The sequence below is a fragment of the Mesoplodon densirostris genome, chromosome 20 (assembly GCF_025265405.1).
Source record: "Mesoplodon densirostris isolate mMesDen1 chromosome 20, mMesDen1 primary haplotype, whole genome shotgun sequence".
NCBI classification, from domain to species: Eukaryota; Metazoa; Chordata; class Mammalia; order Artiodactyla; family Ziphiidae; genus Mesoplodon; species Mesoplodon densirostris.
The window spans coordinates 12,989,756-13,009,720 of record NC_082680.1 but is presented as its reverse complement, the minus strand read 5'-3'; the positions used below and the strand labels follow the sequence as shown (position 1 = coordinate 13,009,720).

The 19,965-nt window shown below is 45.6% G+C and overlaps 1 protein-coding gene across 1 annotated transcript in view; it reads left to right on the top strand.

Annotated features, from left to right (window-relative positions):
- Positions 1 to 19,965, top strand: part of ACSL1 (acyl-CoA synthetase long chain family member 1) — a 66,468-nt gene that overhangs the window by 32,048 nt on the left and 14,455 nt on the right. Inside the window, exons 3-11 of the mRNA XM_060085675.1 lie at positions 7,602 to 7,716; positions 8,460 to 8,524; positions 10,843 to 10,944; positions 13,447 to 13,546; positions 13,753 to 13,931; positions 17,101 to 17,133; positions 17,288 to 17,339; positions 17,857 to 17,930; positions 19,501 to 19,578. Of these exons, the coding sequence (XP_059941658.1) occupies positions 7,602 to 7,716; positions 8,460 to 8,524; positions 10,843 to 10,944; positions 13,447 to 13,546; positions 13,753 to 13,931; positions 17,101 to 17,133; positions 17,288 to 17,339; positions 17,857 to 17,930; positions 19,501 to 19,578 (798 nt within the window). The remainder of the gene's footprint in view (positions 1 to 7,601; positions 7,717 to 8,459; positions 8,525 to 10,842; positions 10,945 to 13,446; positions 13,547 to 13,752; positions 13,932 to 17,100; positions 17,134 to 17,287; positions 17,340 to 17,856; positions 17,931 to 19,500; positions 19,579 to 19,965) is intronic.

The following is a 19,965-nucleotide window of genomic DNA, read 5'->3' as shown; positions in this document are numbered from 1 at the left end:
AAGGGGTGATGATGGTGCCCCCCCCAAAAAAAGAGTTGAACTCCTAGAAACAGTGAGTAGAATGGTGGTTGCCAGGGCTTGGGTGGGTGGAGGAAACAGGGAGAGGTTGGTAAAGGGTCCAACTTTCAGCTGTCAGAGGAATAAAGTCTGAGGATCTGATGTCTGACATGGTGACTGTAGTTGATAATGTTGTATCGTATAATTGAAATTTGCTGAGAGAGTAGAACTTCAGTGTCCAAAAAAGATTTAAAAGGGTAAATATGTGAGGTGATGGATGTGTTAATTCACTCGATGGGGGATCCTTTCACCACGCATGTGTGTGTCACGTCACGTTGTCCACTGCGGATATGTTACAGTGTTGTCAGTTACACCTCAGCAAAGCTGGAAAAACACGGCAAGAATGGCGATGCCCTTCTGGACCCGAGTGGAGGGGCTTCAGCGGCTGTGGAATCGGGCAGGATGAGCGGCAGCAGCGTCGGGACGAGCCTGAGGGGAAGCTGCAGGGGCACAGCAAGAGGAGGGCTGTCCCGGAAGGGCAGGTGCGGCCAGACGGCGGGGCCGCTCACTCCTCTGCCACTGCCCTGGGGGCGTGCGGAGGACTCGCGGGGCAGCCTGCGAGGGGCAGTAGCCTCGTCAGGCGTGAGTCTGAGCCAGGTCCACGCTAGGAGGAAGGGAGGGGGCGGCCTTGTTCCTGCAGAGTCACGTGTAAATATGAACGTAAACGTGAACGTCATTCTCACCTCTGGGAAGCCTGGCAACAGTCGACTAGGAGAGCGTGTGAGACTTTGGAAGGATCCCTTGGTTTGAGGCTCTGGCTTCATATCTGTCTGGAATCCTTGTGTCAATCTGTGATTAGGCATTAACGCTCACTTACCATTTGTCATTGCAAGCTCCTGTCACTGTTCCCCACGGCCTGTTCTTCCCTGTGATATGATTATGCACGTGGTCAGGTAAAGAGGTGGGCAGAGATGTGCCCTTCCAGCCCCACCACTGGCGACTTTGCTGCTGTGATATTCAGAGAATTTTCACACAAGTTTTCCAGAAACATCGCAACTTCAGAGGGTATTTTCAGCCAGTTGTCCTAGCAGATGGGGCACAGAGGGTGGGATGGAGGGGACACGGGTTCAAGCCCTGGTCTGGGAAGATGCCACATGCTGCGGAGCAGCTAAGCCTGTGCACGACAACTACTGAGTCTGTGCTCTAGAGCCCACGAGCCACAACTACCGAGCCCACGTGCTGCAACTACTGAAGCCCACGTGCCTAGAGCCCATGCTCTGCAACAAGAGAAGCCACCGCAATGAGAAGGCCACGCACCGCAATGAAGAGTAGGCCCCGCTCGCTGCAACTAGGGAAAGCCCGCGCGCAGCAACAAAGGCCCAACGCAGCCCAATAAATAAATAAATAAGTTAATTAATTAATTAGCCTCGCCCCAAGCAAGGTCCACTCCTATCGAAAGAAACATGGCAGATGTAGGCCTTCTGAGCCTCTGGGCAAAACCCCGCCTTCACAGCAGCCTCTAAAAGGCCGAGGAAGGGTAAGGAACAGACACGTTTCCTTCAGCCTGTGAGCTAGTGCCTCGTACGTTCTAAGTGGCCAGCACTCGGAGATGCTACAGGCAGGCTTGTTTTGCTGGACCAGTGTGTGTTTGTGGGAATTTGGATTTTGTGACTCTGAACTCTCTCCCCTTCCACGGAGGTGGGAGGGAGCTATTTTCCCTTGTGCAGTTGGCTAGTTTTCTCTGGTGACGAGATTGACCTGTGTTTGGCGGCACAGAACTGGTTTGCTAAGTACTGAGTCGGCCTCCCCCACCCCTTAGGCAGGTCCTCCCGTTGGTACAGGGGGCGCTCAGGAAGCCGAAAACTGGAGAGGAAGCTGGGGTGGGGGGACAGGAAAGCCTCCTGAGGATTAGAGAAGAGTGATAGAGAACCAGACCCCCCCAGGTGGCCACCAGGATCTGGGCTTGTCTCCTACAAGGTGGAGATGAACCACGTGTGGGCGAGTTTGAACCCGGATGTCCTACAGGCTGGTCTGAAGCTCGCTCTGCCGCATTTTAGACGTGGGACTGAGACGGGACGGTCTCCCCACCGTCTGTTTGTCCATTTTCTCCTCTTCGAAGTGAACACTTCCTTCCAAGCCTCCTGCACTCAGATGACAACACCCAGCGCCGGCTGTAAAGGATGCTTCTGCCCCTCCTTCACCCACTGTGGGTAAAGGATCTCGGGAAGTTGGGTGGTTAAATGGTGAGCGCGAACAGTAAACCGGAGGGTTCATGGGTGCATGGTTACATTTATGTCAGCATAATGCAGGAGTCTAGGTATTTTTAAAATACCCTGTTCATTATCCTGAAAAATCTGGTTGGGAACATCACCTATTGGCTCGTCTTGAATAAAGGCCCTAGTTTGCTCTGTCAAAGATCTCGTGTTGCTTCATAGAACTGATGGCCAGAGAGAGCCTCTGGGTCCCCGGATGGAAAAGTCTCTTTGTGCCTGTTTATAAAAGGCTACAGGTGATGGTGGCCTGAGCAGGTAAGATGCATGTGAAATCTATGTGCTGGGAGGAGTGTATTTTACATGGACGATATTGGAAAGAGCAAAAAAAAGTCATTTTTACCCCCGAGAACTGTGGTTTCCACCTGCTGCTTTTCTCCCTAGAGATGGATTAGATAAAATCCAGCCCAGTCTTCAGCAGCCTCTTTAGATGTTACTGAGTTCTCCCCACTCCCTCTCTGCTGTCCCTACCTTCCCCGCCTCCCTCCCTCCCTCCCTCCCTCCTACTTCCTGCCCTCCCCCAATCCATCTCCTTAGAGGAAATAAAGGGTAGTAACAGGTGGTTGACTGTTGGGGCCATTTTCTAGATGGAGATAAATGGGACCACAATTTATAAAGCTCAGGCCTTTCTATCCCTGAGAAATCCTCAAGGATGTAATAATTTGCTTTTGCATTTATTCATTCATTCATTCATTTATTTATTTATATTTATTTTTGGCCGCATTGGATCTTCGTTGCTGCGCACAGGCTTTCTCTAGTTGTGGCGAGCAGGGGCTACTCTTCGTTGTGGTGCATGGGCTTCTCATTGCGGTGGCTTCTCTTGTGGAGCACGGGCTGTAGGCGTGCAGGCTTCAGTAGTTGTGGCTCATTGGTTCTAAAGCACAGGCTCAGTAGTTCCTCGGCATGTGGGATCTTCCCGGACCAGGGCTCAAACCCTTGTCCCCTGCATTGGCAGGCAGATTCTTAACCACTGCGCCACCAGGGAAGTCCCTGCTTTTGCATTTAAATATGGGAGTGATGCAAAATGAGTCTCACCATCAAATGTTCCTTTTTCTCAAATATTGGCAAGAGCTCTAGTCCTGGGAACCATGACTCACAGATGTTCACTGTCTTCCTGTCCTTACTGCCCCTGAGGGGAACTTGAACTTTTATTTCCTAACTCAGCCCACGTGGGGAGACTGACCTCTAGAGGAACCTTTGCTTGTATAGCCATTGCCGAATAGCCTCGTGACCATGATTTGATGGTAGGGTGGTTACTACCCACTGACTCACAATCTTTTCTTTTTTTAAAACTGGGAAAACTGTATAAACCACATTAAAGAGGAAAGAAAAAACCCTTAATTCTCCCTGACTCAATCTTATTGGCCAATTTCCTGCACATTCCACCGGGGTTGTCTGCATAGCTCTCCCTGTTTTTTGAGTACAACTGAAACCCGCACCTTCACCCCCGATCTGTAGGTGATGTCAGAAGTCCAGAAAAGCCAGATTTAAAATATTTCTTCATTAAGTAGGTGTTCCTAGAAATAGCTGCATGTACTTAGATAACCCGATAGTTAAATACCCTGCCTTTGAAATGGCTCAATTTTGTAGCACATATGGACATTTGAGCTTCCGTTGCACTCAGCATGTAAGCCCTCACCTTGCAGGTGTAACTAAGGTTGCTAACACCCAGGGTTTATGGATAGCACTTCCGTTCAAGATGAACGGTAACTCATATGCACATCAAAAATGATGAGTCCTTACGGGCATATTGCGATCATCGTGGAGCAACAAAGCACAGACCCTGTTGCTCGGTCTCCCCACCCTCATTTCACTCAGCTCCTCTCCTGAAATTACAGAGTACGCCTTACAGTTAAGTGACACTGTGACCTGTCCCCCAGTGTTTCACCTATACCTTAAATTGTACAGTTTGGGCATAGAATTCATTTACTGCTTTATCTTCAATCTTTTGCTACTTTGCCAATTAGAGTAATAATAAATGTCTTGTCCTCGGTTACTTTGTCAAGATGATGACTTTATTTCGGATGTGATTAACTTTTTTTTTTTTTTTTTTTTTTGCGGTACGCGGGCCTCTCACTGTTGTGGCCGCTCCCGTTGCGGAGCACAGGCTCCGGACGCGCAGGCTCAGCGGCCATGGCTCACGGGCCCAGCCGCTCCACGGCACGTGGGATCTTCCCGGACCGGGGCACGAACCCGTGTCCCCTGCATCGGCAGGCGGACTCTCAACCACTGCACCACCAGGGAAGCCCCTGATTAACTTCTTTAACTTTGATTTGGCTGTTTCACCACCATGCTTCTCAAAGCCCTGAAGATCATATACCACCAAAACGGTAGCATAACCAAAGAATTACTTAGGCAAAAGTTTGTTATAAGACGATACTCCAGAGCAGTGATTCTCAGAGTAGGAACTGGGGAGTCGACCTGTTGTCTTGAAGAGGTAGGGTCTCCACATATCCAGAGCTAAACTTAATGTCTCTTTTGAAACCTACCCCCAGTCCCTAGTTTCCTATTTTGCATAAGTCGGAACTGCTGTCGTCTCCGGCCTCTGACCCTCCCTTCCTGTTTTCCTGCATCCAGTTACCTACCAATGCCATTCACTCGGGCTTAGCGCCTCCAGTGTCACGCCCCTGCCCTAGTCCAGGCCCACGTCAGTTGGTCTCTGTCCATCTTGTTCCGTACACTGCTCACCCTCCTTGTAGATGTCCTTTTAAAGCATTACCCGGATCTTCACCGCTTCCCTGCTGGGGACCTTAATGCTTCCAGGCTGGCGCACCAGAGTCCCCCGAAGGGCCGGCTGAAACGCGGCTGCTGGATCACACCCCCAGAGTTTCTGACTTGGTAGATCTGGCAGAGGGCTCGCCAAATGCTTTCCCTACAAGGGCCAGGTGTTACCTTGACCATCCTCTGAGGACCTCAGCTCGGGGGTGAGCCTGTGCTCTGTAGCTTCTAGGCTTCTCCTCTCTATTCGTTCCGGCTCCCTCCACGCTCCTCTGCTCGGCCAGTACTCCTGGAGTCCCTCTGGTCATGTAGGGATAAGATTTAGCCGCCTTCAGAACAAGCCCTGTATCTTCTTTCCTGGTTCCCGTCAGCTCTGTTGGCAGCCGTGGGCACCGCTCAGCAGAGCGCACTGGGAAGGCAGTATTGCTTTTGCAGAGAAACAACTGAGTAGTGCCACGGATGAGCGACTGTCCTGAGGAGAGGTGTAGGTGGCACCACGCTAGGCTGAGGTCATGAGGGCCTCTCCGCGGGCCACCAGGCTGCCTGAGCCTTCAGGCCATGTGGTGACACGCAGAGCAGGTCGGGCGGGTGGCCAGGAGACAGCTATTTAATGGCGGCTGGCTCCTCTTTAGCAGGCGCACCTTTTACTTTTCTCAGCGTTTTTTCTCCTTCCCATTTTATGTCTTTCAGTCTCCTGTCTCTCTCTTTCTATCTTAGCCTCGGTGCCCTGGGTCTTTGGGGTAGCTTCCTGGGTTGAAGAGGCTTCTGATGTTTACTCTAAAGCCACAAATTGCTTCTGAATTTTAATCTGAATATTTGTTGGTGAAATGATGTAGGCTAAGAAGGACTGGCCTTGTAGTCCTCTCTTGCGGGCCTCTCACTGTTGTGGCCTCTCCCGTTGCGGAGCACAGGCTCCGGATGCGCAGGCTCAGCGGCCATGGCTCACGGGCCCAGCCGCTCCGCGGCATGTGGGATCCTCCCGGACCGGGGCACAAACCCGTGACCCCTGCATCAGCAGGCGGACTCTCAACCACTGCACGACCAAGGAAGCCCTAAATGATAACTTTTTAAAATATATTTATTTATTTATTTGGCTGTGTCGGGTCTTAGTTGCGGCACGCTGGCTTCTCTCTAGTTGCGGAGCGCAGGCTCCAGAACTCACGGGCTTAGTTGCCCCACAGCGTGTGGGATCTTAGTTCCCCGAGCAGGGATCGAACCCATGTCCCTTGCACTGGAAGGCAGATTCTTAACCACTGGACCACCAGGGAAGTCCCCTATAAATGATAACTTAATAGAGGAAGGAAAGAGCTAATGGGAGGAGGAGTGAAGAGTCCTAATTTTTAAAAAACAGCAACAATAAGGAAAAGAATCCACCAGCACCTGTGTGGCTGTCTCTTTGCCTTATAAAGGGTCTCCACACTGGCCTGTCACCTGGAGTGCATCCTGTTTCCCCGTCAGCTCCGCCTCTTGGAGACCTCGCCTTTTGCCCCTTCCTGAAGCCTTTCCTAGTTTCTTCCTTCAAACCTCATGCTAGAAACAATGTCTCCCACTTTTTTTTTTTTTTTTTTTTTTTTTTTTTCGGTATGTGGGCCTCTCACTGTTGCGGCCTCTCCCGTTGCGGAGCACAGGCTCCGGACGCGCATGCCCAGCGGCCATGGCTCACGGGCCCAGCCGCCCCGCGGCATATGGGATCCTCCCAGACCGGGGCACGAACCCGTATCCCCTGCATCGGCAGGCGGACTCTCAACCACTGCGCCACCAGGGAGGCCCTGTCTCCTACTTTTGAACCGTGCTTTCTTGTGGTACCAGAAGTCCTTGTATCATGATCTAATCTCCCCCAAGAAATTTTAAACAAAAATACGTCTGTACCCCTTGCAGTATCTCCGGGGCCCCAGCATGCTGAGCTGCTCACTGGTTGAGAACTCCTGCCTCTTGAGATGACTTGCCAGTTAGGCGTTCTTGTCCATAACGGGTGTACTTTCTGAGCCGACAGATGGCAACTGAGAGGAGGGGGCACAACAGTAGCAACTCTGCCTCCTTACAAGTGCTGCAGGTCAGTGTGTCCATGCACATCCTACATCTTATAGCTGATGATGGTAACTAGTAGATGCTACCTGAGAAACTGAAGTCGGCAAAGAGAAAAAGCAGTAGACATCACCTCCAAAAGAATATAGATAACATGATGGAAGTAAAACTGAGCAGTGTGTCCTTTCCACAAGACCTGACAAAAATCCGTCCTCTGTGCTGCTGGCCGCAGTTTGAGAATCATCACAGTGCATTTCGGGGTTGGTGTCCAGTCCTCAGACTCTTCAGCCTTGTCTGGCATGACCAGTGCTTATAGGTCTGTGAACCTTTTTTCTTTTTCCCTCAGCTGCTTCCTTTTCCCAGGGGTGCTGGATGGACATGGTCCCGGCCTTGCTTCTCTGAAGCCTGCACTTGTCTCCAGGTGGATGATTTATATCAGACGCCAGCACATCCCGCCCTGGAGTTCATCCAGCAAATGCTCACCGAGCAGCTGCTCCCAGGCCCTGGAGAGGACTGAAGGTGCACATGGTAGACTTTTTATTTTTGATGCTTTCTGCTGACGTGCCATCTGTCTGTCTGTCTTTTTCCCAGGGCAGTGATGGTGCCCGGAGATCCGTGCTCCTGGACAGTGACGAGCCCTTGGTGTATTTCTATGATGATGTCAGAACGTTATATGAAGGTTTCCAGAGGGGCATACAGCTGTCAAGTAAGCATTTGACTGAATCCGTGTGACTAAGGCTTCATGTTTTTCCTTCAGAAAGAGGGGTCTTTCATCAGAAAGCCATATTTGCTCCCAACTTTCTCCCACTCGGTCTGGCTCCCGGCTCCCTGTCTCCATCCATAACTTCCACAGAGTGAGTCTCACTGCACACGGGTCCCGCCGGGTGTGCCCCGTGGCCAAGGGGCTTCCATGGTCACATATGTGTTTCATGGAGAGTCACACGTCTGTTAGCTCAGAATAGGCTCTGACGTTTCTTGCAGTAAAGAGACCTGTTTAATTGCGCCTGATCCAACATTTCTCAGACTTGCTTGACCAGGAGACCCATATTTTGAGAAATGAACACTGACATCCAAGGAAGCGGGGTTCCATCAGAGGCACTTGGGGGGCGTCGGCTCACAGGACGGCCCTTCATCCCTGAGGGTGGCACGAAAGACCCCGGGTACCTGGAAGCTGCCCGGCCTTCCAGCCCCTCTCCCTCCTGCCCCATGTAAGAAACAAAATAGAAATAAAGAAACAAAGACTCAGACCAAAACCCAGGGAGAAAACATTTGCAATCTGAATTCATTGTTTCACGTCTGAGGACCACAGTAGAATCTACCTGATACTTTGTGGAATGAAAGATACAAACGAGAATCCAGGAATATTTATGCGTGTTAAAACGAGAATCTAGGAATATTTATGCATGTTAAGTCCATCCTTTTTTCTTTTTAATTTTTTTCGCCTTTCAGATAATGGCCCATGTTTAGGCTCTCGGAAACCAGACCAACCCTATGAATGGCTTTCATACAAACAGGTGAGTTTTCTGGCTGTGTGGCCGCCTCACGCGAGCCATAGTGCTGGAACATGGCAGTTCTTGGAGCCGTTGAACATTGGGCAGGAAGGAGTAATGAGCTGTAGGTCTGGTGGGCAGAGGGATCTCTCAGTGTTGATTTTGCCTTACCAGAGCCAAATAGTAGTTTTCACATCCCTCATTTTCACAAGTGGTGTAGAAACAGTTCATGTGCGTTAGAAATTTCACATTGCACCATGGTCTTCAGGCCTCACAGAATCTTCAGGTGCTTCTGGGTTACATCATCTTCTTGTCACGTTACTGTTTTGTGCAGGTCTCAGCCTATCAATAATCAATATTGTGGCTGGGCCAGCCCTCGTGGTTCATATTATGATTGCAAGATGCCTTTTAGCAATAACCATAAGGAAACTTGGAAAAAATAAAGCTTTCTTACTACAGGACATGGAAATGACACAGCACACCTGGGCCACACAGGCGAGGTCTCGGGTAGGGGGAGAGAGAGCATAGAGCACCTGGGGTTCTGCTTTATTGGGGTCAAAGCTGGGGGCCTAGGGTTTCGAGGGCTCATCTTATTGATGAATTTGAAACAGAAGAGCCGGAACTTAAAGCACAGGAAGAGAGAAAACAAGTGGCTCAAAAGGTCAGTTATCAACATCAGCCAAGATCTGTAAAACAAAGCAGCCTCCTGCTGGGAGGGGGCCTGGCTCCTTATCTAGCCTTTGGCTGGTGATGCATCAGCCTTGGAAGTGGATGGTCAGCAATCAAAGCTTAAGGCCGGCACTTGCATTACAAAAAGAGAGAACGCCCAGCCCTTGGGGTTTACACTGCAGTCACCTATAGTGGTCTGTTCCTCTATTGCTTCTGTTATATATTGGCTGGAGGAGAGAAAACAGGTCCATTGCAGGTGGGATGTTTGAAGGCAGATTGAAAAATCACTGGGGTTTCAGAAGTACATTTGTACATTTCAGACAGAGGCTGGTGAAGATAAAAAAATAGACAAGCTAACTTTGAATTTGTATATTTCAATCACTTTTCCCCCCTAGCCCAGTGATTCTTAGCTTTGGGGGCTAGGAACCCCTGTAAGGTTTTTCGAAGAAAGGTCTGGACCCTCTTTCTAGAGATACAAGTGCATGCATAGAATCCCAATAAGCTCTGAAAACCATCTAGGTACTCGCAGGTTCCCAGCCCTTACACACAAGCAGGAGTTGTGAAACAGTCCATGACGTGTGGAAGTAATAAGCACGTTAATGTCATTCTTGCTGTCGCCTGGCCAGCGTTGCTTTCACCGCCATTGGTGCGTGGGGAGGGGTACTATGTGCCAGAACCTACGGGCTTCTGGGGCAGGAATAGCTGTGATTCTATTTTCTGCGGGCGTGGGTGTGGATTTAAAGTGCTCTTGAGAATTTACCAACTGAGAATAAAGAAAAGAATTCCAAATTAAGATTAAAAAACATTTTTTTTTTAGTTCATTTGGGGTAGGAATGAGGAGAGGATGAGGGCTGGGGGCAGGGATATAGCCCTGCCTAATTTTTATGAATCCACCTATTTTTACATAGTTGTAATTAATAGTATGCATTTTTGTATTCATTTATCTTACTTAAAATTGTTATAAATACTCTGTTTGATATGGTTTTCATAACTGTAGTATTTACTAGCTGTAGAACATTTTCTTAGAGATTTACCATCATTTACTTAACCATCCAGCCATTGGTCTTTTTTCCCCTAGACTTTTGTGACTTTAGATAATTTTGAAATACATATCTTTGTACCTAAAGTTTTTTCAAACCTCTGGTTAGGATTGGGTTATTTCCAAAGAATAAATTCTCAAGAATAGAATTGTGGAGCCTACTGATAAGAGCTTGTTCTTTTTTTTTTTTTAAAGATCTCCCCCAAACTTGTTGTTTGTGTGTTTATATCAAAGGACAAGTTTTGGCCACTTGGTTGCTCTTTATAGACACAGACACAAAATTCTGTGTCCCTGGATTGCTTTTATAATTTTATAAAACTGAAGTATAAAAGTATAGAAACTAAACTAAAATATAGAAACTCTGACATGTGTCATCTGTGACTTGCAGCTGTTGGGGTGAAGTTCATTTGCTTTGCAGAAGGAACTGTATGATCAGTTTTCTTACAGTGAGTTCTGGTGATTCAGACCTTGAACTTTACAAAAATGTGTAACTAAAGGAATGCCTGTTTGCCCCTGTTCTTTCCCCCCAGGCAATGCTGCTTCTTGGCTGAGATATTAGGCTTGGCCATCGCAGGAAGCCGTGTTCCTTGAGTTGGGCCTGATGCTCTTCCTGATTTTTTCTCCCCCGTTTTAGGTTGCAGAAATGGCAGAGTGTGTGGGCTCAGCGCTGCTCCACAAGGGCTTCAAGGCGGCCCCAGATCAGTTCATCGGCATCTTTTCTCAGAACAGACCTGAGGTATTAACCATTAGGCGCTGACCGTACATGGTTCGGAGAGATCTCAGATGGAAGAACCAGTTAGGGTTCACACCTACCTCTGCTTCAGACCAGATTCTTTGTTCTGATTACCTCTGAGAACATGACTTTGTGTTATGCCTTAGAGAGTTACATGTATGAAAACCCAAACCAGGCCCTTCTTAGCCTTTAGGTAGGAAAAAGAAAATCACTTTTAAAGAAAATTACGGTTTTTGTTTTTTTTTAAATCAGGTCCCCAAACAAAAACTAGTCAAGAAAGTCTTAGAACAAATAACTAACAAAGAAGTCTTCCCACTTTAAGGGCTTCCTCTGTGATTAGAAAAATGGCATTCATAAATGACAGAGAAACTTGGATACATTTTTGTCAGTAGCAAACTTTCATCTTTTCTCTCTAAAAGGTCTGGGCTCTCGCTGCCCAGGTTATAAAGTTTAAAATCCCAGGGACCATGGAGAAGGGCCCTCACTGGGAGCTGGCCTTAATTTGGGCAAGCAGACTGTTGTTTAGCCATCTGGGCCCATGTGTGGTGCTTCTGTAAACCGCTGTATTGAATTACATTTAAATGAGAAGCCCCCTGGAGCTATCGCCTGTAGTGTGAGTAAACAAATAGTGGCATAGCTGGTGCAGAAAAATTCAGGCACTGGGCTTGAAGAAATTGAATTGATTCTTAGACCTACTTGGGTCCAAAAGACATGTTGGTTCAATCTCTGTGCTACTATTTTATAAATTAGAGTGGTTTCTCAGTGGTTTTTTTAAAATAAATTTATTTATTTATTATTTTGGCTGCATTGGGTCTCCGTTGCTGTGCACGGGCTTTCTCTAGTTGCGGCGAGCTGGGGCTACTCTTCGTTCGGTGCACGAGCTTCTCATTGCCATGGCTTCTCTTGTTGGGGAGCACAGGCTCTGGGCACGTGGGCTTCAGTAGTTGTGGCACGCGGGCTTAGTTGCCCCGCGGCACGTGGGATCTTCCCGGACCAGGGCTCGAACCCATGTCCCCCGCATTGGCTGGCAGATTCTTAACCACTGCGCCACCAGGGAAGTCCACGGTGGAGTCCTGATGCCTTCGAGGGTGGGGAGGCCAAGGGAATGTCAGGAACAATGGCACGCTTGCATGGAGCAGCATGTCTGTGACGGGGGATGAAGCATTTCACTGTGGTGGAGGGTGGAGTGGCAGGATGAGAGAGAGAGAGACAGCTCCAGGCCAAGTGAATGTGAGTGGGTTGTGCTTGCTTCCCACAGCCGCTGTGCCCTTATCCATGCCATGTGTTCTGCAGATGATGGGCACCACTGAGGATTATAAGCAAAAGAGTGACTCTGCTGCATCTGCCTTGTAGGCGGGTCAGTTGCTGTGTGGCTGATGGGTTTAGAGGAAGATGACCAGTGACTGTGTCACTTCTTTCCTTCCTCACTTTCCTGGAGAGCCTTCCAGGACAGTTTTCCCGGTAGACAATGTGTCCCTCTTCCCTTAGTCCCAGGCCCTACGGCACACTGTGGCCAGATTGCTGTCCCTCAGGGCCCCAGTTGCTGTTTGGCCGAGAAACCCCAGAGGCTGCACCTTGCCAGGGACATAGAGCCAGGCTCCCCCGTGGCCTCAGGCCGGCTCCAGCCCTTGCCCCAGCCTAGCCAGTCCCCACAGCCCTGCTGGGCCATCCCTGCCAGCCTGGTGGCTCACTGATGCCCCCACTCCCTGCTTTTTTTTTTTTTTAATATTTATTTGGCTGCATTGGGTCTTAAATGCGGCGCGTGGGATCTTCGTTGCGGCATGCAGGATCTTTCATTGCGGCACGCGGGCTTCTCTCTAGTTGTGGCATGCGGGCTCAGTAGTTGTGGCACGTGGGCTTAGTTGCTCCGCGGCAAGTGGGATCTTAGTTCCCTGACCAGAGATCGAACCTGCGACCCCTGCATTGGAAGGCAGATTCTTACCCACTGGACCACCCTCCCTGCTTTTTTTTTTTTTTAACATCTTTATTGGAGTGTAATTGCTTTACAATGGTGTGTTAGTTTCTGCTTTATAACAAAGTGAATCAGTTATACATATACATATATCCCCATATCTCTTCCCTCTTGCATCTCCTTTTACCCTCCCTGCTTTGATCTCACAGTCCCGGCTCCCAGAGTCCCCTTACCTTTCTCTCCACCTTCCCAAATCGTGCTGCTCTTGCAAAGGGCAAGCTCGGTTACCTCCCCCACCAAGGAGGCCCGCTGCAGGCTGTCTTGCCTCTGAGCCCGTCACTCTCATGCTGTTCATCCTCTTTTCACATATTTGCCTCAAATTTTCAGGCAAATTGTACTTTCCTTTTAAGAAGTGGGCAAGTGTTTCGCTCTCATTAGGAATCCCTTTGGTGCCTGGCACATAGTAGTAGATACACAGATGTTAGTTTTGCTACATCTGGTGTCTCCATGTTGAATCTCTATAGAGTATTGTTTTCCCTGGAGTGGTTCCACAATATCTCATTTTCTCACCCTGATCTTTACTTTGTCTTTAGTGGGTGATCATTGAACAGGGATGCTTTACTTATTCGATGGTGATCGTTCCCCTCTACGATACCCTCGGAACAGAAGCAATCACCTACATCATCAACAAAGGTATGTTTGCAGCCTTTAGGGGCACTTTGGCATAGTTATTGGTTAGATACAGAGACTACATTTGCTGATACATGATATGATAGGGATTTTTCCATTTACATCTAACCTCCTGTTCAAAACATGTAGTACTTAACCTGGTGTCAGATGTTACAGTCAAGCTTTTAATATCCCAGAGCTGGTTCCTCACTGTGTCTCTTCACTTCCAGCTGAACTCTCTCTGGTTTTTGTGGACAAGCCAGGGAAGGCCAACCTCTTATTAGAAGGTGTAGAAAATAAATTAACACCATCCCTTAAAACTATCGTTCTCATGGACTCCTATGGCAGTAATCTGTTGGAACGAGGCAAGAAGTGCGGGGTGGAGATCATCAGCATGAAGGCGATGGAGGTGAGTCACCCTGCCCTGCCCACCTCGCTGCAGGGTTTCCCTGAGGTCATTTTGGCTCAAATATGGTGTCCAGGGCGACCACGAAGTCCCAGCTCTGGCTGGTCCTGTAGAAGATGGCGAGCAGAAATCTCTGTCTCATTACTGGAAAGAAGAATTCTACCCGCATCCCAGTGTTAATCTGTCACATTTTACAGAAAGTGCTCTCATCAGGCGAGGTGCAGCGCTCACATACTCATTCTAGAGCGCTGACAAGCCACGCCCATAAATGCTGGAAATGGGGATTTCAGATCCAGGCAGAGATTTAAGTTAGTATGTCCTCTTTAGGCTTTAACACCTTTTACTTACTGATTTATCTCTAAAACGGAGCCAGACATAGAAATCTGCCTCATTATTCTTTTCCCCAGGTTGCTTTTATAGGGTCCTGGTGAATTTCTAGCATAGAGGCTTGATTTGGTTTATTTTTGTATTATATTTAAGATTCACATTAATCACAACTTTAAAGGTAACCATTCTAGGAAAATGAGTGTGGTCCATGTTTAAATTGATTGTTTGACATCGGATCCTACAAGAAGCCAGCCTCCCCAGTTGTTTTTGGATTAAACTTCAATCCAAAACAGTGGGCAAGAGGAGGCCCTTGTTATTATGTGCATATCACGGGAAGTAATCGGTTCAATAGAATAAGTCATTCTCTTTCTGAAAATGTTACAAATATTTTCCTGGAACTGTTATAAATAGGGTTTTGAATTTTATTTACAGTTCTCCTTCTATCAAGAATTTGAGCTACGAGGAAGGATCTATAAAACCTTTCCTGGGGAACTTAGTCGTCACAGAGAATCTGTCATTTGTTCTGTCAGAGCTTCTGCCTCTCTCTGACTCTCTCTCACACACACACACACATACACACACACACACACACACACGATAGCATACAACAGGAGTCCATAAGAGCTAATGGGTGTGCTGAATTGTTAAATTGGGTTTTTAACTAGCTTTTCACCTAGCATTTCCCTATTTTTGTATTTTTCACTTGTAACCCCATTTCATAATTATATCTTTCCCCCCATTTTTCCTCTTCCTGCTGCCCGCACCACACACAGACACATACACAAGCATTTTTTTGTCTTTTTTGACTGCTCTGTATGATAAAGAAGTAATCTTAAGATTAAAATTTAGATAAGTGACCAAAGATTATAATGTAAAGTTTATATTAAAATATTTATAAAAGGCATTGTTTTACGCTTACCTGTATAATATGATTCATATTGGGTTTTTAGAATTTTTATAAGCAAAAGATTACATTTTTAAGCAATGAATTTAAAACTAACTTTTTGGTTGATCATGTGATCTGATTTTTATTAATGTCTATTTTTATAGCATCAAAAATAGAAGCATTGGTATTTTTGCGTTTTTTCCAATATTGTGTTACGAAAATTTTCAAATATGCAAACAAGTTGAAAGAGTTGAACAGTAGACCACTATATCCCACCAAGAGTCTACAATTAACATTTTAATATATCTGCTTTATCACAGATTAATCATTCTATCTCCTTATTCACTGATTTGTCATTTTTTATTCATTTTCAGTAGGGTACCAATTTTATCACCCCCGAATACTTCATTAAGTAGAATTCAGTTTTCCTTCTGTTTATGATTCTTTTTTATTTTGGCATTTGGAACCTAAAGGTGACAACTTTAATTTTTATAATAGCTGTATTTTTTTCCTAAATAACGACATAAGTCAGGCTTCAGGCTATGAAACTCTCTTGGCAAATAATGGACTAATTTGGATTTTTTTTTTTTTTTTTTTTTTGCGGTACGCGGGCCTCTCACTGTTGTGGCCTCTCCCGTTGCAGAGCACAGGCTCCGGACGCGCAGGCTCAGCGGCCATGGCTCACGGGCCCAGCTGCTCCGCGGCATGTGGGGTCTTCCCGGACCGGGCCACAAACCCGTGTCCCCTGCATTGGCAGGCAGACTCTCAACCACTGCGCCACCAGGGAAGCCCCTGGATAATTTTTTTCTGATAAATTAAAAGTCTAATTGCATATAACTTGCTTTATTTTACTTAACATCAATTTTTGAAGAATTAGAGATCTTAAGAAGTTAATGTAAGAATTTTAAAAAGATGAGTGGAAATTTGAATCTGATAAAGATTATTTTAGAAAAAAGATTGGTGGAATTATCACTACTTTAACTCTTAGTTGACTTCCATTTGGATGTCAGTGTTCCTATTTTTAATCAGCGGTCTGTTATATATATAATTTAAAGTGTGATTAGGATTAAAAACTGTTTAAAACTGTATGCTGGGTACAAACTCACTGAGCCCTGAGCCCACCCATCTAATTTCCATTTATTTCTAGGCATGCTCATTCCACATGTTCACTCAAGCTGTTCAATTTTAATAGGAAAAGAATATAAATAGTTCATTAAAAAAATTAATAGATATTAAAGTGGTCATGGAGACACCTTCATGAAATAACAACATCAGAATTAGCCCTTGGTAGTAACTGGGAGCCTGCCTTTGCGAAATGCCATACCTCAGAAATGAATCTGTCGTTCTTAACCTTCATAGCCATTCGAGAGTGGTCTTAGAGCTTCTGTCGTGGCCTGTTTTATAATCAGAGGTGCCCCAATCCTTCCTCTGCTCCATGTGGGGAGTACAGGTAGTTGAGCCTCTCCAGAATGGCCACCAGTTAAGTCTGGCAGAGACTGATTTTCTCTCTCCAGATTGAAGATGTCAGTTTTGCAGAACTGGGTGATCACATATCTGTGCTGAGCTCTGGTTTTGGAAGGGTACAGAGCAGCTGTGGTTCTCTGATTACAGTGAAGAGCCAGGCTTTGTTAAAGGCTGTGATAGGAAGGGGAGTGGAAACCAGAAGAACGTGTAAGACTTTGATTCCTGTCTTTTGAATAAATCCTATTTCAAAGGCCAGTCCTAATGCCATCGATATAGTTTTATATAAGAGAGAAGACAACCAGAAAATGGCTTCTTAGAACAATGGGTTCAGGTTAATTAAAATTGCTGTAGTTTATTTAATTTGAAATCTGTGCTGTCTTTGAGTCAGCTGTGAGTGAATCCCATAGAAAAGTCAGCTTGAACTGACTTGATGTGACTTTTGTTCTTTACATTTAAAAAATGTTTCCATTTAAGATTTTTTTTTTTCTCTTTAAGGACCTGGGAAGAGCCAACAAACGGAAGCCCAAGGTGAGTGCACCATGTGTGACCCTGCCCCAGCTTCTGTGTAGCTTCCGTGTCTAGTCAGCTCAGAGCCTAGTAGAAATCTTGAGTGATATCTTATGACTTAAAGTTTTCTATTCTATTCTGATTTATACTGGCTTTTTTTTTTAATGTGTTGTAGCCTCCAGCACCGGAAGATATTGCAATAATTTGCTTCACAAGTGGCACTACAGGTCAGTTTTGAAAAGGAATTATTTCTGAGTGGTATCTGGAAGTGTATATTCCCTGTCTCTTCTTGTGGATGACTTATTCGAGCTATAGATGGACTAGAAGCAGAAGAGACAGAAGTGTTCACGCCTGTCTTACGGTAGCTCTATAAGACGTTCCCAGAATCTGAGCATGTCCTCAAACATTTATGAAAGGTCACAGTAGGATCACCCGTCTTCCTAGGACAAAGTGTATCCATGGTTTCCAGAAATAAAATCCCTGGATTTTCTTCTCTTACTGCTACACACACCCTCTAAAACTTGCCCATATTAGTAAAGATGGTTTAAAGTAATAAGTTTCATTTTAAAGGATTGCAGATTGCTCAGGAATTTAATGTGACTCACTTTTGGCCTTCATGGGTGTACCTCACACTACAGGCATCAGAGGCTCTAATGATATGGGGTTTCTGGGCTTCTGTCATGTCCGTCATTCTTGGATGGAGTTTCTGTCCTCTAACTTTGTTCTGTTCATATGTGTTCACAGGCAACCCCAAAGGAGCACTGATCACCCATCGAAATGTAGTGAGCGATTGTTCAGCATTTGTTAAAATAACAGAGGTAAACTTTGGGGATATTGTCATCTTTCTTCATATCCATTGGTTGGCATCAGGCCTCAAGAATGAAGGTGGTACCTAGAGGGGTGGGATAGGGAGGGTGGGAGGGAGGGAGACGCAAGAGGGAAGAGATATGGGAACATACGTATATGTATAACTGATTCACTTTGTTATAAAGCAGAAACTAACACACCATTGTAAAGCAATTATACTCCAATAAAGAGATTAAAAAAAAAAAAAAAAAGAATGAAGGTGGTAAAAGCCCCACTATCATGTTAGGCATGGGCTGTATTTGAAACACTGTCTGAAATATAGATAAGGTCTGAGCTTTCATACATTCACCTTCTCCCAAATAGTTTTCACTGTGGACCTAATCCCCAACTCCTGCTGTGACTGTTAAGATGAATTGACAGATAGAATTTATTATATCTTTTATATGGTAAAACTTTATTTGGATACTGCACTATAAATGTTTCCAGGAAAGGTCAGAGAAGAACTGACTGTCTTGTTTTTACCTCCTATTTTAGTATGGAAAAGAATTAATTTCTTTAAGTTGACAAAGAAATGTTAAATGCTGCTGAAGGTTTTTTTGATTATTATTGTTTTTATTATTTATTATGCTTGATGTGATTTGGCTTCCACTTTATAAGAAGGATTAAAGCCTCAAACTTTAGTTATTTCCTATAACCTTAAAGTTTGCTTTGTAAGTATCTTAGTCTGCCTGGGCTGCCGCAACAAAATAACACAGACTGGATGGCTTAAACAACAGACATGTATTTTCTCGCAGTTTTGGAGGGTAGAAGTCCATGATCGAGGTGCCAGCAGGTTTGGTTCTGGTGAAGGCTCCCTTGGCTTGTAGACCGCAGGCTCCTCACCACCCCTCTCCCCAACCTCTCCTCTGTTTGCATACGGAGAACAAGAGAGAGGTTTCTGGTGTTTCTTCCTGTTCTTACAAGGGCACCAGCCTTATTGGATCAGGGCCCCACCCTCATGACCTCATTTAACCTTAATGACCTTCCCTGTCTCCAAATACAGTCACTTTGGGGGCTAGGGCTTTAACATATGACTTTGAGGGGGGTGGTCACAATTCAGTCTGTAACACCAAAGTCTCTTTCAAACTGCCTTTTAAAAAAGTACTTATTGAATAATATAATGAATGCCTTTCCCTCATATCCTTTGCACACTTTTACATAATTTGCTTTTGCAAATTACATGTCTCTGGGAGGGCTCCATATGGTCTACTTTTTATGGTAGGAGCCTGTGCTTAATGGTTTTGGGGAATGGGCACCTTTGGCGACTGCAGAAGCTCGATCTCACTTTCACTTATACTTACACTTTCTTAATCCTGTTGGTATATACTTTCTAAACAGAGTTCAACATTTAGTACCTTACCAAGTGAAATTTTAATTTCCTTACTGACCTTCAAAGAAAACTTAAAATTCATGAATCATTGCAGTAAATGTTTACAGTTAATGTTAATATTAAGGTTAATAATTCATAATTTATAATAATAAAATGGAAAATTCCTGGAAATTCTAATGCTTTTCTGCCTGCCTGGTGTCTTTGCTTTCCAGGGTGCATTCACTCCTTCCTCAGATGATACTTTGATCTCTTTCTTGCCTCTCGCCCACATGTTTGAGAAAGTTGTAGAGGTAGGCACTGAGTTTTATTTTGTTTGTGCACATGTGTTTGGTTGTGTTCTGCTAAGTTGTTGTGTTTTACAGAAAGCACTTGTCTTGAATGCCAGTGACACAGACATTTCATTTTTACCATTGCACACATGCATGAGTGGTTCATGCAGATAAGTTTGAGTGTGCAGACTGTCCTCTATGTAGAGAGTTCTTTGCTCAGGCCCATTTTAGAAATTGAGCTAATTATTTAAGAGTATAATTTTTTTTCTGGGTCCAGATACTTGAACTTTAATACTTATTTTAAAATTGGAAACTCAGACTTTTGAAGGACATGAATATGGACATGAATTCAGAAAGATGAGCTGTGAATGTAGAATTTTTATGAATACCATCCCACAAAGGCTGGTG